This window comes from Salarias fasciatus, chromosome 11 (genome assembly GCF_902148845.1).
Source record: "Salarias fasciatus chromosome 11, fSalaFa1.1, whole genome shotgun sequence".
NCBI lineage: Eukaryota > Metazoa > Chordata > Actinopteri > Blenniiformes > Blenniidae > Salarias > Salarias fasciatus.
In genome coordinates, this window is record NC_043755.1 from 33621576 (window position 1) to 33643188 (window position 21613).

The 21613-nt window shown below is 45.2% G+C and overlaps 3 protein-coding genes across 3 annotated transcripts; all 3 read right to left on the reverse strand.

The window, feature by feature from the left end:
- Positions 1 to 950: 950 nt before the first annotated feature.
- Positions 951 to 5299, reverse strand: nudt17 (nudix (nucleoside diphosphate linked moiety X)-type motif 17). The gene is given in 10 exon segments (XM_030101889.1): positions 951 to 1303; positions 1305 to 1413; positions 1486 to 1619; positions 1688 to 1786; positions 1960 to 2052; positions 2125 to 2150; positions 2253 to 2436; positions 2691 to 2810; positions 2885 to 3005; positions 4834 to 5299. Coding segments are annotated over 10 exon segments (1080 nt in total). The 5' UTR covers positions 4980 to 5299; the 3' UTR covers positions 951 to 1255.
- A 243-nt stretch (positions 5300 to 5542) lies between these two features.
- On the reverse strand, positions 5543 to 8424 carry LOC115396184 (membrane-spanning 4-domains subfamily A member 4A). The gene is made up of 7 exons (XM_030101899.1): positions 8317 to 8424; positions 7010 to 7230; positions 6789 to 6890; positions 6648 to 6704; positions 6256 to 6447; positions 6037 to 6162; positions 5543 to 5872 (listed from the first exon to the last, which is right to left on the reverse strand). Exons 2-7 carry the CDS (start codon positions 7208 to 7210, stop codon positions 5834 to 5836), a joined length of 717 nt encoding a protein of 238 aa, XP_029957759.1. The 5' UTR covers positions 7211 to 7230; positions 8317 to 8424; the 3' UTR covers positions 5543 to 5833.
- A 2359-nt stretch (positions 8425 to 10783) lies between these two features.
- sema4aa (sema domain, immunoglobulin domain (Ig), transmembrane domain (TM) and short cytoplasmic domain, (semaphorin) 4Aa) lies at positions 10784 to 20572 on the reverse strand. The gene is made up of 14 exons (XM_030101880.1): positions 20374 to 20572; positions 17183 to 17343; positions 16996 to 17055; positions 16782 to 16880; positions 16563 to 16653; positions 16351 to 16473; positions 15806 to 15933; positions 15442 to 15626; positions 15210 to 15348; positions 14862 to 15054; positions 14585 to 14700; positions 14280 to 14452; positions 13490 to 13560; positions 10784 to 12887 (listed from the first exon to the last, which is right to left on the reverse strand). Exons 1-14 carry the CDS (start codon positions 20462 to 20464, stop codon positions 12241 to 12243), a joined length of 2277 nt encoding a protein of 758 aa, XP_029957740.1. The 5' UTR covers positions 20465 to 20572; the 3' UTR covers positions 10784 to 12240.
- Between the last annotated feature and the right edge of the window lie 1041 nt (positions 20573 to 21613).

Consider the following 21613-nt stretch of genomic DNA (forward strand, 5'->3'; position numbering starts at 1 on the left):
AATGTGGAATTTCTTTCTTTTAGAAATCTAGACATTCCCAGTTTTTTAAGCCGCTCTGTCTCCCTTTTTCCCATTTTCTCTGTGGTTTTAGCTGTTTTTCAAATTTTTACTTGCACCTTTTTTGAATCCCTTTTGAGCCAAGAGTCACAGATAATTTTGAATAGCACTGTGATGTGGAACTATAATAAAATATTCACACTTTATGATATCAAGGCTTCACGGAGCCGCTACAGAGGGACAAAAGAGCCGCAGGTTGGACACCCCTGGCCTAGAACACCTCCATGGCTTCCTGAGGATTGGTTAGCCCAATGAGCAGTCGTCTCACGTTTGGGAGGTTGTTGGTTTGATTCCCCATTGATCCCCAATCAGCCTATAAGAGGTGCAGTCTTTTATTTCAGTAAATCTGCTTTTTAAAATGGTTACAATAAAAGCTTTTCTATTTAATCAAGTACAGTTTGACCCAAGTATTTTACTTGGCTGCACTGGAAATCCTGTTACTGAGTGAAAAAGTGAAATAGGAGGAACAGCACTGCCTCATGGAGTCTGCTGGCCTGTGCTGGTGTGCTGCTGGGATCGGTGAGCAGCTTCTCAGCGTAACGTCGGAGGGTTTGGTGCTTCAGGGCGTCGGTTCGGCGGGGCGGGACATTTTATCACATTTCTCATATCAGCAGTCGGATGTGCTCATTCTTCATTTAAGACCCGTGGTGTGTTTTATGTTTCTATACAAACAAGTTTGTCATGAAGGAATATTGCTCAACATCGGAGAGTCGAGTAAACTTTGCTCCACTGTGTGGTTTTATTTTTTTCCTTTCTTTTGCTTCCTCTGGCCTTGCCTTGCAGTGAAGAAGAAGAACAGATGGAGCGCAGAATTTACCATTTGTGCTACTTATTGTGCTTGAAAACGTTTTGTGAGATGAAAGTTTGCTCCTTCTACCTCCTGAAAGCTGCTGTGAACGACTCGTCTTGGATTTATGACTCGTCCTTTTTCATTTTTATTTCACAGGAACAGGTTTCAGATGCGTACTTTCACTTTCAGATGGGTAGAAATTCAGCAAAGTGAAGATACTTCTACTCAGTGACAGTATTTCAGTCCCGTTTCCACCTGTCAAGCAGTAACGTTACTAATCTGCTGGTCTGCACTGCCGCCTGCTGGCCTGGAGGATGAAGGTCAACAGGAGTCACAGCTTCAAACGTCTTCTCGTTCATCCAGGCTGCCCTTCAGGGCTCCTGCAGCTCAGAGGTCAGAGGTCAGGGGTCAGGGCCTCAGCCGCCTCAGCCACAGCTCCAGGGCGAACTTGGTCCCGGGTGGCGACCCGCTCCACATCTGGACCGCTGGCCGGCGCCCGCCCAACAAGGACGGCGAGAGGCAGCGAGGACTGGACCAGAGCGCCGTCCGCAGAGACCTGGGACACGCTGGACACACGGAGGACATCAGAGGACGGCCGTCCACAGGACGCCGGGAGAAGGACGGCCGGAGACAGATACCTGACGCTGCTCGGAAGACCGTCCAGACACACCTCGCCGTCCTCACCGTCCACTGAGGACACCACGGCGCCCGCCAGCTGGGGGTCGGCCCAGAGACAGGCGCTGACCTCAGCGGGACAGACACTCAGGGAGGACTGCAGAGACCAGAGACACACTCAGAGACCAGAGACCAGAGAGAGGCTCAGGAAAACACACACATTACCTGCAGCTCCAGGTGTGTGAGGGGGGAGTGCAGCAGCATGAAGACCACCACATGACGTCTGTGAGGAAGTCCTCTGGACAGCATGGGAGGATACGCCGACTGTCTCACACACACACACACACACACACACACACACACACACACACACACACACACACACACAAACCATGAAACAGTTGAAACTTTCATGTCTGAAGCCGTCTTGTTTCAGTGAACGGTCACACAACCAGCCAGCAGAACCCGGCGGGTCAGAGGAACCAGGTGAGTCTCACCTCCCACAGTCCCAGAACCTCCGAGGAAACATGATGTGGGTCCAGTCTGAGTCCAGTTTCCTCCTCCAGCTCCCTCAGACCTGCATCCAGCAGCTACACACACACACACACACAGTTTACTGATGTTTCATGGAAAAAAGCCAAACCTTCCAGAGCTTCACTGACCGTCTCATCCTGTTCAACATGGCCGCCTGAGAACCAAAGAGAGAGAGAACATTAAAACACACAGTGCGTGTGTTGTGTGTGTTGTGTGTGTCTGTGTATGTGTGTGTGGTTGTGTGTGCCTCTGTGACCTGGGGGGACCCAGACGTTTGGAAAGATCCGGAGCTCCTTTGTTCTCCGTGTCAGCAGCACTCTCTGATTGGCTGTCTGCAGGAGGATGGCCACGCCCACGTCCACCCCTCGCTGCTGGACGTCCGGCGGAACCGCAGCAGCCTCTGTGACTGACAGGTGCTTGATGGGGCAGAAGGCGGGTCTCTGGGAAACAGAAATATCTGAGCGTGGGGGGAAATGTTGAATGGGGGGGGGGGGGGGGGGGGGGGGGGGGGTGTGCCTCGGCACCAGTCCAGGACTTTCTGAAGAGACTAAATCTCCACTTCAGTCTAGGACGGACTTGGGGTCTTCCCAAAATAAATGGAGGAAGATGGAGGGGACTTGCTTGGTCTGGCTGCTGCCACCGGGACCCTGCTGGGGGGGCTGATTGCACTGGGGGGTAAAGAAGAGAGTGGAACCTTGAGGACGATCCGGGGCCCTCGGTCCTGGAAGTTCTGGAGAAGGAACCGGTTCTTCTCCAGCGAGCAGCTCACCTCCACCTCGTCATCGACGCCATTGCCGAGGTAACCAGTCAGACTCTGAGGATGACGGATGGAGTCAGCCGCGTCCTGATTGGTCCGTGAAGACGTGACCTCCGGAGGGCGAGACAGACCTGCAGGAAGTGAGCTCGCTGCGGCGCGGCTCCATCTCTCCCCACGAACACCAGGATCCTGCGAACTTTCTCCATCGCGCTCGTGCAGCAGGACGCCGTGCACGGGAATCGAACCCTCAACCTTAATTTAAGTAATTTAATACTATTACTCTTACTGATATTCAAAGTATGAAAGTACATCACATGACATAAGAAGTAACCAACTGTGAGTAAGAGTACGAGCAGGAAAAATGATGTATATACTAAACACAAGTGTTCAAAACACTAATTCATTTCAGAAATGAGAATAAATGTAAGTTAGACCACATCTCCACAAGTCAAAACGCCTCATTCTTGCATTTTTGTTTCAGAGGTTTTGCATTTTTCTCACTTATATCATTTTGTTAGTCTAACTGGTGCTTTTCGCCCCTCATCAACAGCAACACTTTGCATTTATTTTCAGAAAGTATTTCTGAACTGGAACTTGGTGCATTAAAGTCCGCAGCAGCCGCGAAGTGTTCATGGTGTCAAATGTAAATATGAGCGCCGCAAGAAGTTCTAAAGAAGTTCCTGAATAGTTATCATTACCATAGATATCTTATATAACACTAGATACCTCGTCTCCGCTGCTGGCCAATGAAGTCGGACGTCTGCAGAGGTCGGCCATCTTTGTACGGGAATCTGGCTGCTCATAACATTGTGTTGATGAGACATGAACTGCTTAACAAGCTATAACTTGCTCAAATTTTTGCCGATTTTCAAACGGTTTGGTTTGTAATAAACATCAAATCTCTGTTAATGACATGACATATGTTTGATGAGTATGGCATGCCTTAAATATATATCATAAATATATATCATATTGTAAATATTCATAATATTCTTCATATTAGGCTCCATGTTCAAATCCTTACACTGAGACATATTTATAGCACTTATGAATAATTTAGACAAGCCATACATGTTCATATTTTTAGTTTTGTGTGAAAATATGTTAAGACGTGGCAGGGCTGTAGTGGAGGCTGAAGATAAACAATTTACCCACCTGAAACTTCAGAAATACTTAAATCTCATGAACCTCATTATATTGAATGTATTATATAATCTTTCATTAATATATAGCATTAAACAGTAACTTTCCACATTATTAAATCTATTGTGAATGTATAATGCCCCCCCATTGATTATTTAAACATGAAATAGTGCACCAGAAAACACATTGTTTAAAAAAAATTTTTTTTAATTAGGCATTGTAAAAACGTATGAAAGGAGCTCAGAAAGTCTCGAGTCAAATAATGGAATTACAGTCACAATGTAATTAGCTAAACGAATAAAAGGCAACTGAGTCAATCTCTTGATCAATCAATTTTTATATAACTCAGAGTCACAACAGCAATTACCTTATAGTGCTTTAAGATGTTCCATTAAGAAAATTCAGTGAAATAAGAGTATAAAAGTCTGCACAGATCACCAACTTTCCACAGAAACTCTGACAGCTTTCCCGTACAAAGATGGCCGACCTCTGCGGACGTCGTGGAATCTGCCGTGAGGCATCTAGTGTTCTATAAGATATCTATGATCATTACTGTTACAACACATGAGCACCAGGTGCCCCGGGTTGACCCCGCGCACCCAGTCTCAGCGCGCGCCTGGACACAAGAACCGGAAGTGATTGAATTCCAAAGTGACGCTACCCGGAAGTCATTGACACTTAGCATGATGCTAACTCTGTTTACATTCTAACAGCCTGGAAACGTCGTTTTGTTCACTCTGGAGACCAAAACACGAATTTGAGGTTCTGTCGGAGTCTCTCTCCGACCACAATAATCCCAGTAAAACACGTGAACGAACGTCTGTCCCCTGCAAGGACGTGTTAGCTTCACGTTTAGCGCGTGAGCTAACGTGTCTTTTCCGGTGGATTAAAACTTTACGAACGAAAAAAAAAACCCAATAAATAAAACTTTACGAACCGGCTCGTGCTCGTCTGTAGTGGTGGCACGAGTCTGTCCGTCTGAAGAGGACCGAAATATAAAGCCGTCAGGACTAGAGTCCACTCATCTGCTGTCATCCAACAAGTTTTTCCACAATAGATATATAGAAGTAGACACACAGACATACACAAGTAAACTCATAGACATATACAGTTAGTCACACAGAGACAGACACTAAGACATATGGACGTATAACGGTAGCCTTATATACAAGTAGTCTCATAGACACACATTTAAATAGTCTTTGAGTGATTTGCACGATCTAGCGATTGTGGTGCGCGAATCATAAATTTGTTATTTGAGAATCCGTTGATCGTGCAGTGCATTTTATCCACATTTAGCATGTAGAGGACGCAATCCATCGATCGCACACATTTTTAGAATTTTATGTGTAAATTATTTTGTCATATTGACATTTATAAGTAGACTCCATCATTTTACTGTTGGTTTGTTGGAGAACATGTCCCAGAGTGCAGCCGTCTTGGATGAGGATCCTCCCATTCATGACAGAACTAAAACAAGCAGACCTTGATGACTTCTTTTCAAATTCTAACTTTTATATATATATATATATATATATATATATATATATATATATATATATATATATATATATATATGATTCATTTCAGAGACAAACAATTGGTTCCTAAGTTCCTGATAGATCATTAAATCAAAATCCAAGGAAACCTTTTTAAAAAAAAAATCCGATTTTAATTGTTTGATAGAAAAATCAGTTGTAGCACAAAAACAGAATCAAATCATGCAAAAAGAGCAGAGCATCTTTTATTTCTAACATTAGCGTAATTAAATGCCACATTCCTCCGTCTGATCTGCGGAGAGTAATTATCACTTCAAGCAGATATATCCCAGAATGCACTGTACCAGAATGTCTGTGACAGAAGTGGGCAAAGAAAAGTGGTTCTAGGTAATAAGATGACGCAGCGACGCAGCAGCGTGGAAGAACTTCATCGGTCTCTCAGGGAGACGCCAGGAGGGGACGCCCATCACAGGAGGTCTGCCGAGCCAAGAACAATGGGTCAACTTTTATGGAACAAAAACAGAACATCTACTGCGAGAAGGGGGTCCACAGAGTGAAGGGGGTCCACAGAGTGAAGGGGTCTACAGAGTGAAGGGGGTCCACAGAGTGAAGGGGGTCTACAAACTGAAGTAGGGCCTTACCTGGACGGGTTTGTAGGTGTGTCGGAGTCTGGCAGCTTTGCCAGAGAACACACAGAGGCTGATGGAGACGGCGGCCTGGAAAACCAGCAGAACCAAGGCGAAGCCCAGAAGACCGTAGAGAGTCCTCTGGAAGAACAGTGAGGAGAGACCTGAGAGTCTGCCCCCCCGGCGGAATTTCTGCCCCCTCGGTATAGCCCCCCCATCCCCCGCTGGACTTACAGTAAGGATCCACATCTGATCGATGCACCGGATCCAGACCTCGGACGGGTTGTCTGGGAACTGGTACTCGATGCTTTCGGGGATGCAGATGGTCTTTTCCGGGGCCTGTGTCGCCATCAGGCCGCTGGCGTAGCAGATCCCGGCCACGGCCACCAGGGCGCTCAGCAGGTGGGACGCCAGAGACGCCCACACCTGCACACAGGACACATGGACTTCAGCTTCTCGGGGGCCCTCCGAGCTGTCCCCCGCCTGAACGTCTCAGGGTCTCTAACCTGAGGTCCAGAACCTCTCTCTGAATCGAGATCAACACTAGCTTGTTTTTTTTTTTTTTTTCTTAAGAACAATTTTATTCTGAAAGTAAAAGCGGGAAGAGAAAGTTTCTTGAAACTCACCAGAGGGACGGACGTTTTTCTCCCCGCCGCCACAGCCAAAGATCCAGATATGATGAACTGAACACAGCAGAGACACGATGCTGGTGTTAAACTACAGACCAGACATGGCAGGAGACCTGAGGCTGGTGTTAAATTACGTACGAAGAAGGCAAGGCCGAACGGGAGGTGTATGATCAGCGTCCACCAGAAGAGGGTGGTCAAACTGAAGAGGACGAGCATCACGCCGATGAAGATCTGAGAAACCTGGACACACACACACACACACACACACACACACACACACACACACACACACACACAGAGTTTATCTCTGTCACCTCTCACTTGTCTTCAGTGTCTTGATGTGTCTTTCTGAGACTCACCCCGAGGACCAGTGGCTGTCCCTGCAGGAAGGCAGCCGTCATGTCGTCCACCTTGACGGGCTCAGGGGGCGGGGCCTGGGGGGCACAGGCCGGGGCCTGGTCAGCAGGCGGGGCTTGGAGCTGGAGGGACGCCTCATCTTTGGGAATGACCTGAGTGACGACCACCACCCCCCCGACCTTGGTGACAGACGTGGACGCCATGAGGAAGCTCAGAGGGGATTCTGGAGAAAAAGAAAAAAAAACAGAGGAAGAGCCTTCAGTCAATTGGAAGGGTCAAAGGTCACTATAGTGACTCTGTGAGCAGAAAGCAGCATGGACTGTTCGAGAGCGGTAACATGAATTATATTCAGGATTTTTTTTTCCACAATAGAGTGATTTTTCAGAGTTCCCCACAAGAGTTGAATTTCAACAATTAGAAACATGTTACTACACACCTTTACAAACATTGGTGAAGAAATTGTTTTTGGCAGATTTGTGAAATATCTCTTAAAAGGAACATTTTATTGACTCCTCTGTCTACAGGGGACTGTTGAGTCACTGCTGTTTAACCTGATCTCAAACTGACTCACTTCACCTCCTGCTGGTTGAAACTGGCATTACACCTCAGATAATGGCATTTTTCCAGCTTTAGTCTCAAATATCTTTAAATTGTTATTATGAGATGACCATTACGAGAATCACTCTCTTTATTGTAAACAGACAAATCACCTGTAATCTAAAAAGATAATAACATCTAAAATATATATTTCCACATGTTAGTGTATTTTAAAAAGGCCCACTGAATCCTGCTCAATGTGTTCTTATATTTTTCATTCTAAATAAGTTATATGTAACAAGCATGACTGAACAAATCAGACGAATCCCCACAAAAATGTACATAAGTCGCAGGAGCTCTTGAAATTCACTCAAAATAATGCTTATGCCAAATAAAAAGGTATGAAAGTGTTAAAACGTGTCATTACTGAAGGGAGTCTGGTGGCGGATCGCATCTGAGCCACCAGGAAGTGAAACTCCGCAATTCTTATTTTTCAGACGTAGTTGTTGAGTTTCTGCTTGTTAAAACACAGATGTTTCATTCTGAAGTTATTAACTTGGAGTTTCTTGATTAAAACATATTTCAAAGCTACTTTAATAACAATAAAAATGATTTAAATAAAAGGCAGTGCAATGAAAACGAGCGAATCCGTGACGCAGTAACAAACCAAACTACATATCCACAAAGCAACAGCTGCACAAAAAGATTAAAACCCGTGAAACAGGTGAAACCCTTTAAAGCCGACTGTGTGTACATGATAAAAAAAGATTACCTGCTGGAAAAACGTCTTTTGTTCCAGGAAAAATTGAGAAAAAATAAACCTTCAGAGACGAGCCACAGGGAGAGATGCGTTCACTGACACAGCGAAAGAATCCGACATGCTAGTATTAACAGAAAAAAAAAAAAAAAAAAAAATCACAAGAACAGGACCGAAAAAAACCTCCTGTGATTTCTGGGTAGTTCTCCTGTATTTTATAGTTCCTAGTATTTAATTTATGGAAATCAACCAATAATAACTTTTATTTCAGCAGAAATATTTACAGCAGTCTAGTTGTCACGTTGAATGAAATTACAAATATCAACTTTAATGATATTTTTGGGAAAGTTATGAGAGTTTAGGGTTTCTGAAATATGTTTTCTTTATTGGAGGTTAAATATGAAGTGGAAATTATTATATTATTAAAACACATCACAGGTTAAAATACATTTCAGACGGCTTGTGATATTAAGCAATGTAACTCCATGTTTGAGTAGTGAATATTGAATGAAACAGCAGGTATTATTGAAGTCAAGTCTCAAGATTAAAGTTCTGTGTAAGAAAGTTTTAAAGTTTAACTAAACATCAACGTGTGATAAAGGGAGAGGAAATATTTCCAACAGCACTTGAAAGCAGCACGGCGTCATTTACCAGAATCCATTTTTAATGTGACGTCACTTATGAGAATTAAACAAAAAGAAAAAAAGAAATAAAACAAAATCTGAAAAAATCTCAAGACCCAATGAATGGATAAAAAAAGGAAAATTAAAGATACAAAACAAAATAGAGAATCAAAACAAAATGAAACTAAATATTTTGTAATGTAACAGACCAAAAAGAAAAAAAAGTAAAATAAAGATAAAAAAAAAACAAGAAAAACAGATAAAAAAAAGTTGTAATAAATTTATATAAACGTCAAACTCAGCATGTTGGCATCTTTATTCTTTCCCCGTAACATTAATCGAAGTAGCAGTGCCATCAAAACGTAGCAAACCCCACGTTTTAGCCTCAAGGCTTTTAGACCATTTTAACATAAGTCACAGTCTTGTGGGCTGGATTCTGAACTGTTTAACTGACAGGACACAGAAAGTGAGAGTGAATGGAACTGTCTGGGATCAGTTACATCCTCCACTGGATCCCCACAAGGATGTGTGTTTCTCCTCTCCTGTTCATTCTGTATACAAACGTGCCGCAGCAGCAGAGAGGACAGAACTATTTTAAAGTATGCAGATGACACAGTTTTGTCTGAGAAAACTGTCATTTTTTAACATTGGCAGGACTATGTGGATCCTGTTTTATCGTGCTTTTATTGAATCGGTTTTATCCTGATGATAACAAATGGTGTTGAGTATTATACATATAGTGGAAATTGATATATTGTTGTTATACTGTAGTTATAATTATCCTATTATATAGTATATATTTATGGGGATAACTATGGTATGTGTGGGTATATATAATGTATTTATAGGGATATCTGCATGGTATATGTATACATATATTATATTATTTCACATTATATTATATGATGTCCTATGATGTATGATTTTAAAACTTGGTAATAGTTAAAAAGGGATAGGAATCTCTAAAAGTTTTTACTTCTTCCTACTCCTTTTTCGAACGATGCTGTTATGTTGTTGTTTTTTTCTTTTTTCTTTGATTTGCATTGACTTTCTTTTTTATCTTTTTTTTTCTTTTCTTCACTTTATACATGTTCGAAAAATAAATAAATAAATTGAATTCAATCCTTTTGTCTTGTTTCATGGTTTGGAAATGTGTTAATAAAAGACAAAAACTGTTTACACCAAATCCTTAAATGGTCCAGCAAGCTGATTGGAGAGTCTCAGCTTCACCCACAATTCCTGTACACCAAACAGCAAACTCTGTTTGAGAGATGACTCCCACCCTCTTCACGGTGAGTTTCAGCTGCTCCCTTCAGGTCGGAGGTTCAGGGTACCGGTCTGTAAAACTAAAGGTTATAAAAACAGCTTTGTACCAGCAGCAATTTGTGCTTCAAACAAATGAGAGGAAGTGAAATATAACTTATACAGTTATTTTTTGAATGGCTTCTCTCATCTTAATCTCATGGATGGCACATTCTTATCTCGCGGATTCTGACTCATTTTCAGTCATTTTCATTTTTTATTTATTATTTATTTATGCTTTTACTTCGGGGCTATCTCCTTTGCTTTTTTATCTGTAGCACAATCGTCACTTTGTCTTGTCTTGTGTTGTTTTTAGGTGTGTTACAAAATGGGAAGACTCACTCACTGTAAACTGAATTGACCTAAGGATAAATATTTTTGAATCTTGAATTTGAAACATCCAAACACTGAATAAAAAGATCATTTTACCTTTTACATATATGAGAGCAGAAAAAACAACCTGAGATCTGTGAAATTGAATTTCAATCAGAAGTAATAATAATGACAACAAAAAACAAACAAACAAAAAAAACAAGATCGTCAGCAATTTGTTTCAATTCTAGAGATTGGACAAAATTAAATATTTTATTTGAACAATACAGCATCACAAAAACAGGTGGAGTTTATTTGAATCAATTTAGAATCAAATCAAATATAACATGTCATATAACATCTGCCACAAGGAGGCGACAGAGACCAACAAACGCAATCTCACCATTCATCATTATCTTCGTTCTTATGGACAATAATTATGATTTTATTTGGTTCTAAATAACATCAAATCTGACGTCAGACATGAAATACATAAAACAGAGAGAACTAAAAAAAATATTTAATTAACATTCACACTGTCACTGCAACATCTACAAACTGCAGTATTTTACTTTGCCTGAGAACAAGAGCGGGAGGATCTTAATGTAGGCGAGATTAAAACTATTTAAATAAAAAAGCTTGTGCATGAAGACAGAATAAAGTGAGGAGTGTCACATGTTCACAGCTTAAAAATGAGGAATTTCTAAAATATATATTCCTTTCAAAAACAGAAAAATCCTGAGTTTTTTGTTTCATAACGGTTTGAGAAAATAAAAATGTAAAAATAACAGAAGAAAGAGAGTAAGGTCTCGCTTACACATCATCTCAAGTGAAAACGTTTCATTTCTGAATTCTTGTTTCTGGAAAGTTTAGCATTTGTGCATTACAGGCCACCAGTGGGCGCTGTTGGCTGCTTTTGTAATGAAACTACTCAGAGAACACTCAACAGTGGCAGCACAGGAATGGAGCCACGGTTACACAATGACTGTCTTTTCACTTTACATGGAAATAGTCATTCTGAATTGAGGTTTCCACGTAAAACGCGCCTTAATTTAATCGCATTTTAAGACCTGGGGGTTGTGAAGAGTTCTGATTGGATGGGAGACGGACCTGGCCTATTTACATCTACAGGAAATAAACTAATTCCACTCTCTGCTTCTTTTCCTTCTTTCTCAATTAACTTTTAAACTACAGCTATAAAAAGAACTGCATTTCTTTACTTCCGTCCATCTGCTCTTTTCATTATATCCATTAAATAAATCGTCTCAGCTCGAGTCCGACGCTTGCCTCAGACGGCCATCTTGGAATATGTGCATCATTGTGACAGGACAGGGAAACGAGCATGAGCAGAACAAAAGGAATCTTTAGGTCCCAGGAGAACATGGACTGGGAGTCAGGACACTAAAGTTTTCCCATTTCCATGGAGGTGGAGTTGGAGTGTTTTTGATAAATTCCACCACCTCGGGAGAGCTTTTCTTTCAGACTTACAATTTCTTCGAGGTACCTCACCCAACGGATCATTGAAGTTCCATCTATCCAGCCGTCTATCTGAAATCCCAAAATGAAATGAAAGTTTGTTTTCACTTGAAGACGTTGCCATGTCAACGGGGCCTTACTGAAGGAGTAGGATGGTTCTTTCACAGATAGCCTACAAGCAACCGACTGCGGTCTGCCCTCTGGTGGCCATACTGAGGATGAACGGTCACAGCTCCACCTTCAGGTCGGGCCCTCCGTCGTCGGGGCCGCTCATGAAGCACCTGTCCAGGATACCGCCGGGCTTCCCGTTCCCTCGCTGGTTCTTCCTCCGACACCACAGGTAGAGCAGCCCCAGGAACGCCGCGGCGATGAAGACGAGCAGGACCGAGACGACCACCAGCTCACTGCCGTAACTTTTCTGGTTGATGCAGGGCTGCGGGACGGACAGGGGGTCCTGTTTGGAGGTCAGACTGGTGGAGCTGCTGCCCTGCTCTGGCAGGACGGTCTCATCGTCCACAGTGACCTTCCCATCACGTTCTGTTGTAGACTGGCTCACCAACTCTGGGTTCTCGGTCACAATGTCCTCGTACGGCTCTTCCGGGACCCTGGGCAGCGGGTTGAGGGAGCGTGGTTGGGCGGTCTGTTGTACCTCGTAGCTGGAGACCACCTCCCTGTGGCCACCCTCCTCCGCTTCACAGCGGTACGTTCCCATGGTGTCGGCGGCGGCGAGGAACCGGAGGCTGCCATCAGCCGACCGGATGAAGAGCTTCTCGGAGAGAGATTTGAATGGATGGGAGGTCCAGCTCACAGACGCCTGGTTGGATGGTTTCTGACAGCGAAGGTTCACCACCTCACCCAAAGCAACATGGACCTCTGCAAGAAGAAAACACACTCAGGGAAGGTTCTCCTCAGCCCATTCAGGACTGGTCAGGACAAATCTGGATCAGCCAGGATCATTTGGGATCGTTCCGGGCCGTTCAGGATGGCTCATATCTGTTCAGGAATATTCAGACTCATTCTGGACGTTTCAGGACCATTAAAGCCATGAAGGACTATGAAACATGCGACACACAGAGTGGATCAGGACACAGTTTTTGTCTCTTACAACAAATCTGTCCTGATTCGCTCCGTTTGTGATGGCAGCGGATCACATTCGGGACCAGGTCGAGGGCGATCCCGCCCATTTAAAAAGATCCACAAGGATCCTCTCCTGTTTTTGTGGCAGCCTGGTCTGACTGGGACCTGGAGAGAATGCGGGACTATCGCGGTCTTTTTGTCCTGTCCAGTCCTACCGAATCTACAGTTTGTGGCTTACATTCAGGACCATTCATCGGCTGTCAGGACCATACAGGTCCATCCAGGTCCATTCTGGATTTCAGAGGATCCATATGAACTGCCTTCTGAAGTGGCGGGGCTTAGGAAGACCCCCACCCCCCAAGTCCTTCACTCCAATTATCTCTCTGAAGAACCTTCACCTTGATGTTCTCCAGCTGTAGTTTGTCCTCCACACTCCTCGTCCACCTTCCCACCGTCCAGATCCTGAACCCTGAGGAACCGAACAGAACGTCACTGAGTACTCCACTACAACACATAGTAACAGATTACTATCACGTAATTAATAACTTGGTTACAGCTTCTGTAAAGCAAAACTCACTGTTAGCATTAGCGATTGCACTAGCATTACCCACAGCTGTTTAATCAATCCTGAGCTAACTCAGTCCTCCTGAAAGCAACAAAGATTTTTTTCATTTCATGTAGCGTTGGGTTAGCATTGACATCGTCCATAGTAAGCGTGCTTAGAGAAACATTCAATTTACATTTTGCTGGCTGTCTGCTCACAAGAATAGCATCTTCTCAGCAAGCGAGTCTCCGCTGTGTTAGCTAACTTCATCTTCCGCTGTGGGCATGATGCTAATACTAGCCCGAAAGCTATTTTCTTTCCCTTTCTGAATCTGAGAATAAAGTACATTTTTTAAAACCAAGCATTAGAAAAAATAGTTTCGTAACATGAAGAATTATCGTCTAAATTTAAGGTCAAATTAAAAATGTATCATAGAGTCAAAAATTATTTTCAGGGGTTTCTTCAGTTTTTTTGTATATTGAAACATTGGCTAACGCTAGTGTTAGCGCTAACTCATCATGACTTCAAACAGCTGTCAGTAGCGTCAGCATTAGCCTGCATCCACAGCGGCTGTCATTAGCATTAAAGTTCCTTTGGAAGGGTGAGCTGGTTCTGGATCAGGAGAAGCCCAGCAGGCTGCTTACAGTTCCTGCGGACCATCTGGAACCCCGCTCAGACCAGCGCAGGCCCTCCTGGTCCGGTGCCACCCACACAGAGGGTCTCTGGCCAGGAGACACTGACTGCAGGTCCTGTGGACGGAGCAGTGGGCCACGGGGATGGAGGTCACACCCTGAGACGTCCCCACGTACAGAAACCCCTGCAGGGACAGAAAGGTGGACCAGGTGAGCTCCTCTGGGCCAGAAACATGGAGGATCGGGACAGGTCTGGATCAGGTCTCAGATGAGGAAGGTGCTCTGCAATCTGGATGTTATCTCTTAGTTGATGTTACCTTGGAAGGGGAGAGGACCAGACTTTGGACCGCCTCTGGTTTGGTAACAACTTGAATCTCCTCAATGATTCGAGGACCTGAATCTGAGAGCGCCACCTTATGGAGGAATCCCGATTCTGCACATCAGAAAAGAAGAAGAAAGATGAACTGAGGAAGAGACGAACATTCCACAGAGTTTTCTTTCTGGAACCCTCAGAGAATCTGATCCTTCATCTCAGATCTGCATCAGAACACGAGAAACTGCCTGAGATCAGGTACGATGGAGGTCGTAGTTCACCTGTCAGCAGGAAGAGGACAGTGTGCTGTCTGCCGTCCACGTCACGCGTCCTCATGGCGGCGACGCGAATGTAGCGTTGCTCCGACGAGACCACGAGCGGAGCTAATCCGACCGGCTTCACGCCGCTGCCGCCGGTCAGGAAGCTCCTCTTCACCTCCGCCAGGTCAGTGTCGGAAGAACCCGCCAGGCCGCACTGGAAGAAGACGAGGACGCACTTCAATCATCAACGGGTCAAATGTAATGCTCCAGTATAGGAGCACTGCTACATGCTAACACAGACCGTCTGTCCATTCAGCTGTGAGATAACGTGTTCGGGCCGTTTCACCGGGTGACCTTTGACCTCCTCACCTGTCCCAGGTACGAGTGCGTCTCCACGAGTGGACTCAACTGGTGACTCTGCATGTCGAAGGTCCTGTACCTCCCGTTGAACTCGCCCTGGATGTCCCGCAGCCTGAAGACGCACACGGCGGACTCTGCTCTCGTGGACCTGGACCACAAGACAACGGCGCCAAACGTGACAGGAGGTCCAACCTGTGGTTCCAGGTCCCAGCAGATGCATCTCTCAGGTCCTTGTTCTTACCACTGCGAGGTGAAGACGCCGTAGAACAGCGTGTTGGCGTCGTCGCTGTCGCCCTCTGGTGGCTGCAGGGTGAACACGTCCTGCAGAACGCTGAAGGGAAGCTGTCTGGAGGACTGACACAGCAGAGGCGCTTTGGCGAAGGATGTCCACTTCTTCTGCAGAGTCCTCTGTCCTCCCACATCGTCCTGTAGGGACAGACAGGTTCCACACTGAGACTGAGTGCGCCTGGACCATGAAGGAGGACGGCGAACGCAGAACCTTCCGGTGGAACTAAACCTGAATAAAGCCATCACACTCTCACTGGTTCCTCCTCTAAGGAACACCTGCTCCTCCTGCGCCTCCTGCGCCTCCTGCGCCTCCTCACCTTGCAGACCTGGGCCACCCGGGCGATTTTCAGCTTCTCCACAAAGTTGAACTCTGTCCCGACCTCACTGAAGAAGAAGTAGATCTTCTCCTGGGATGGGTTGGACCAGGAGTTGATGAAGGTCGGGTCTGAAGGAAGTGAGGACAGAGGAAACAGGAAGTGAGGACAGAGACGTGAGAGTCAGGTCATCTGGATGGGAGAGGACGTTATTCATTTAGGAAACATTTAACTTAGTTTCACTTAGCGAGTAGTGGAGGCTGTTCTGTGGTGCTGTAGCAGCTTTCTGTTGTCATGCAGTGACATCTAGTGGTCACAGATGGTATTTCATGCTATATTTTCATATATTGTCAATTGAAGAAACGTGAGCAGATAAATAAATTTAGAAAGTGAGAATTACACTGTAGACATTTCAAATGAGAACAAATCTTTGAGTTTTCGGCAGAAAAGTGAAGAAGTGAAGAAGCTTTGGGTCCAGTTTCAGGTGTTCTGGCATGGAATGTGGCTCTAAAGTCTCGGTTCTCTGACCCAATGGAACGCCCTGTCACCTTCCAGTAAACTGATGGACGAGTCCAGGCTGACGTCTGGGCGGCCATGTTTGCTGAAGAACCTGGAGATCTGCGGTTTCGTGCCCCTGAAGTCGGTGGTGGTGGCGGTGAAGAGCTCGCTGTCTGTTCGGAGAACACACGGAGAACACACGGAGATGTTCAGCTTTCACAGAACTGTCTGAACCTCAGCTTCACTCCGAGTGAGGACTGACCCAGGAAGACGGCCGAGCTCCTCTCCGAGGGGCTGAACGGACAGCGGCCTTTAGCGTCTACGCTGTGGACCACCGAGAGGCTCTCAGAGTCCTGAAGGCAAGCAGGAGAACGTCAGAGCTGGAGGTTCAGTGTTTCAGAGAACTTCTGGCTCGTGGGGTGTTACAGGTATTACAGTGGGCTAGCAGCCGCTCACAGCTAGCCGTTAGCATTAGCCTTACGATATAGGCCTCTCTGGGGTTGAAGGCGAAGCTCCCGCAGGCGTACAGGACAGACGAGTTCATCTGCTGCAGGACGTGGACGAAGTTCAGACAGTCCGCCTGTAAACAGAGGGGCAGTTAGCACGGGGGGCAGTTCTGCAGGGGGCAGTTAGCACTGGGGGGGCGTTCTAGGACAGGCAACACAGGGAGAGGGTGGAGCAGTGTCCAGACTCACTGCTTTCTTTCCCTTGTTGATGCAGGCTTCGATGTTGGCCTTAGAGGGACTCCACTGCACCTGGAGACAGACGAGTCCATGAGAGACCAGAAGAAACCACCAGGGACCACAGGGACCCCCATAGAGAGCACAAGGACCCACACAGAGAGCACAGAGACCAGCACAAAGACCACACCCTGCCGCCCACCTGCTTCCTCAGTCTGATGGCATCACTCTGGCTGACGTCCAATGAGAGCAGGGCATCCTGAGCCCCGACGTACAGGGTGGAGGCGTCGGCGCTGAGGAGCAGCGTGGTGGTGTGGCTGACGTCCGGGAGGCTGAAGTGGATCAACGGTCTGATTCCGGAGTCTGAACACAGAAAATCTCAAAATCTCATCGGTTTCATCTCAAACCCGTGCTGCATTCAGGGGGCGTGGGAAAATTTAATCTTCATTTAAAATGTTACCACAGCATCTGGCTGGAGAGGCCATGTTGAAAGATTGACGGTACGCACATACATACATATACACACAAATACACACACACACACACACACACACGCACAGTCTTGTATTTCTATCCTTGTGGGGACCGTCCATTGACTCCCATTCATGTCTAGCCCCTAACCCTGACCCTTACCCTAACCCTAACCCACACCACAACAAAGCCTAACCCTAAAGAAATGTTTTTGCACTTTTACTTTTTTCAGTAACAACAACATGGTCAAGAAAACACTGTTTCTCCTACTTAGGACCGGAAAAAGGTCCCCACAAGGCACGTCGTTCCACGTTTTGCTATCCTTGTGGGGACATTTGGCCCCGACAAGGATAGAAATACAAGAACACACACACACACACACACACACACACACACACACACACACACACACACACACACACAAACTGAAAAGATGCCTGAGTTCACGGGAGGAAGCTTATTATCAGGCAGTTTTCCTCAGTATTAATGCTCATTTCTCATGGAGTTGAGGTCTACTGTACATTATCTCCCCCCAGCAGCAAGGAACAGCTGTACAGTTGTAAAGTTTAAACTGAGTTCTGTTGTTTTGGGCAGGACTCCTTCTCCAGTGACGCTCAAACCCTGAGCGAGGTTTGTAAACTGTGTGTAAAGTTGGGTGATTACAGTTGTGAGCGTGATAAAATGTGCATGATTGAACAGCAGCGGTTTGTGTTTTGGCCCCATTAAAAGGTCAGGTCAAATGATTTTGATCCTGCTAGTTTTTGAGGAATTACTTTGTCTCTGTGTAAAAAATAAAATAGTTTCAGCATCCAAAATAAAAGTAGGATGTTTGGAAAAGCTGTGTTAAACATGAATTCATCTGTTCATCTGTCCCGGTGACCAGAACCTCTGGTCCTTCACTGTCTCAGTTCTCCGTTGGCTGATATGTAAAGCTGGCAAGTGGTGAAGACGCTGCATGTTCTCAGGGCGAGTTGCACTTCCTGTTCTGTGGTGACGATCGCTTGTGGTTCAGGTTGAGAGGAAGTGGTTCGGAGCTGCAGGGAAACTGCACGAGACTCTGAGAAGAAAGCTGCTCTCAGAGTTTAGGTCTGACGAGGCTGAACCCGAACCATCAGCTCCAGGAGACGAGGCCGAACTGGAACACACACCCGAATCATGTACGAGGGAGAAGCCTCTGAGAACAAAACCAACACTGTGTGTGTGTGTGTGTGTGTGTGTGCCTGTTGTAATTTGTGGATGTGTGTGTTTGAGTTAATTTGTGTGTGTGTGTTGGATGTGAGTTTGTCGTTTTGATTTTCCATGCCCGTGACCCACTGACCCACTTAAAGAGTGAAGATGGTGACAGACATGGCAACCCTGACTCAGGGTTACCATGGTAACAGACATAGTGCCAGACATGGTGGTTGCGGTGAGATGGAAAGGAGAAGTAGGAGCTTCTAAATGTCGACCGCCTGGTGAAGGACCCGGACACTTTTAGCCTTTTCATTTTTATACGTCCCATTCAAATATTTAAATGTACTCCTCTAAATCTAAATTCATCTGTGGACACATGCTAATGCTAACCACACAGACTGTAGGTACATGCTAATGCTAATCACACAGACAGTGGGCACATGCTAATATACATGAGATCACAAATTTGAATAACACTAATGCTAATGCTAACAGCAGCCCTGCAACTGTTTCCATACAACAAAAGGAACAAATTCACCGAAACTTCAGTGATTGTGACTAATTCTACAGTTCCTTGTTACAGATGAAAAGTAATCTGATTACAACTGGCCATGTAGTTTATAGAAGAAATTCAAAGGAAAGAGTATTTCTCTACTTCTGTCAGCCGTTGCTTCATTTTCCTGTTTTCACACTTCATTGTAAAATCGAAACGTGTGACTCAAACCGTTTTGTAACGTCTCACACAAAGTTACTGAGTACTCTGAGTAATATATTACTGCATTACAGTTTAGAATTGTCTAATTCTGTAAGATTTCTCAAAAAAAAATTATAAATATTGACAAGATGACTAGGAATGAATTGGTGACTATGACTATAACAGAAGCAGCTTATTGACAGTTACTATTGTCTCAGGAAGAGCATTACTTTCATTGGTGGTTGTAGAGCCGCTGTCTCTCTGTCCTGCCCACAGTTAGCTTTAGCATTGGCTGAAGCTGCTGTCTGTCTGTAATTCAATTAACCGTCTTTGATGAAAACAAGAACCACAGTAAACTTTGGAGAACAAGACAACAGAGAGATATTTGTACGGTTTACTAATGGCAAGCTCTGGCGTTAGCATTAGCATTAGCTGAACATGAGCTACATTTACAGAAATCTGGAGTAAAACCTAAGAGAAAGCACCACACAGGTCACACATATACGACGCCAGCGCCAACATGCTAGCACTAATATGCTAGCACCATTAGAAATGCCATTAAGATAATGATCAGCAGCTAACGAGATCTTCATACAGCTAACGACGCCTCTGTCACATCCTGTGGCGTTCATCTCCCTCTAATGCAAAACTTCTTTCCAAATCATCACTTCGGCCGGAGTCTTGGGATAGAATTGTTTTTGGTGACTTGTAATTTCATTTAGATTTAAACAAAAGGCCCAAACACCCTGAATTATCGGCGTTTTGGCTCTTTTTCGTGTGAATGGGGCTTCTCTCTAAAACCACAGTTAGCATTAGCATTAGCACTATCTGCTGTTTCCAGTGGAGTGTGGATCTGTTACCATTCCCCTAAACTGTTAGCTCAGCTTCCAGCCTGAGCCGATGATGAATCGATCAATCAAGCTTTTAGTGTCATTTTGGCTGCGAGCAATATTAGGAAAACATTTCTACAAAATAGCAGGAGGTCACGTTTGAATCTATAAAAACAAGTTTCCTGATCAGCAGAGGAAGATGAAAAGATGAGAAAAGAGACTCACCAAGGAGGAAGGAGCTCCGTGGAGGAGGCAGAGAGCCCGAGGAGCAGGGGGGGAGGAGGAGGAGGACGGGGAGGAGGAGGAGGACGAGCATGATGGAGGAGAAGAACCTGGGAGGTGAGGAACCGGGTTCTGCTGCAGGTGGAATGAAGCCGCTCGGCTCACAGAGCGAAGCTGCAAGGAAGAAGCTCTGAGAGACTGTAGACCAACAGCTTCCTCTTCGACAGGAGGAGGAGGAGGAGGAGGAGGAGGCGCAGCGGCCACACCAGGAAGTCCTGCTCTCAAGAGGCTCCTAATGGGGTCAAAGGTCACTTTCACAGCGACTCTGAGGCTCCCATCACGTCTGATTGAGAGGAACCAGCAGCTTCAGGTGAATACACCGAAATGCAGGAAAACAAACAAAAACAAATCCGAAAAACGTTTCAAAGAGAGAACCTGAACACCTGAGACCCACTGAGGACCTCTAAACACCTGAGAACATCCGAGACCCTCTGAGGACCTCTAAACACATGAGAACATCCGAGAACCTTTAAGACCTTCTAAGAACACTGGAGAACCTCTGAGAGCATGTGAGAACCTCTAAGAACACCTGGGAACAGTTCAGATATTATAAGAACTCCCAGAGAATACCCATTAACCTCTGAGAACACTTTAGATCTTCTAAGAGCACCTGAGAACCTCTGAGAACCCCTGAGAATCCTCCAAAATCATCTGAGTCTCTAAAGACCTCTCAGAAAAATCAAGAACCTCTAAAATTGTCCAAGAACTTCTGAGGATCTCTAAAGTTCTCTGAGGATGCCTAAGAACACCTTAGAGCAGGGCTACTCAACCCTAGTCCTCGTGGGCCGCAATCCAGCATGTTTTGGATGTTTCCCTCTTCCAACACAGCTGATTCAAATGATCAGGCTGATAAAGATCCTAATCATTTGAATCAGCTGTGTTGGAAGAGGGAAACATCTAAAACATGCTGGATTGCGGCCCACGAGGACCAGGGTTGAGTAGCTCTGCCTTAGAGTATCTGAGAACCTCCATAAAGACCGATCTGATCACTGGCAGGTTCTCTGAAGAGCCGTCCAAACGAGGCAGGCTGTGTGACTGACGCCTCGTTTCCTCAACCATCCGCTGCACACAGAGAACTTTCACTCTGGAGGTCTCTTTCCGAATCTTCCTCCTTCAGTGACTGAATCGCTGCTCTTTTCACAGATGCTGTGGAAACACTGATACCACAAAACGTCGGGGAACC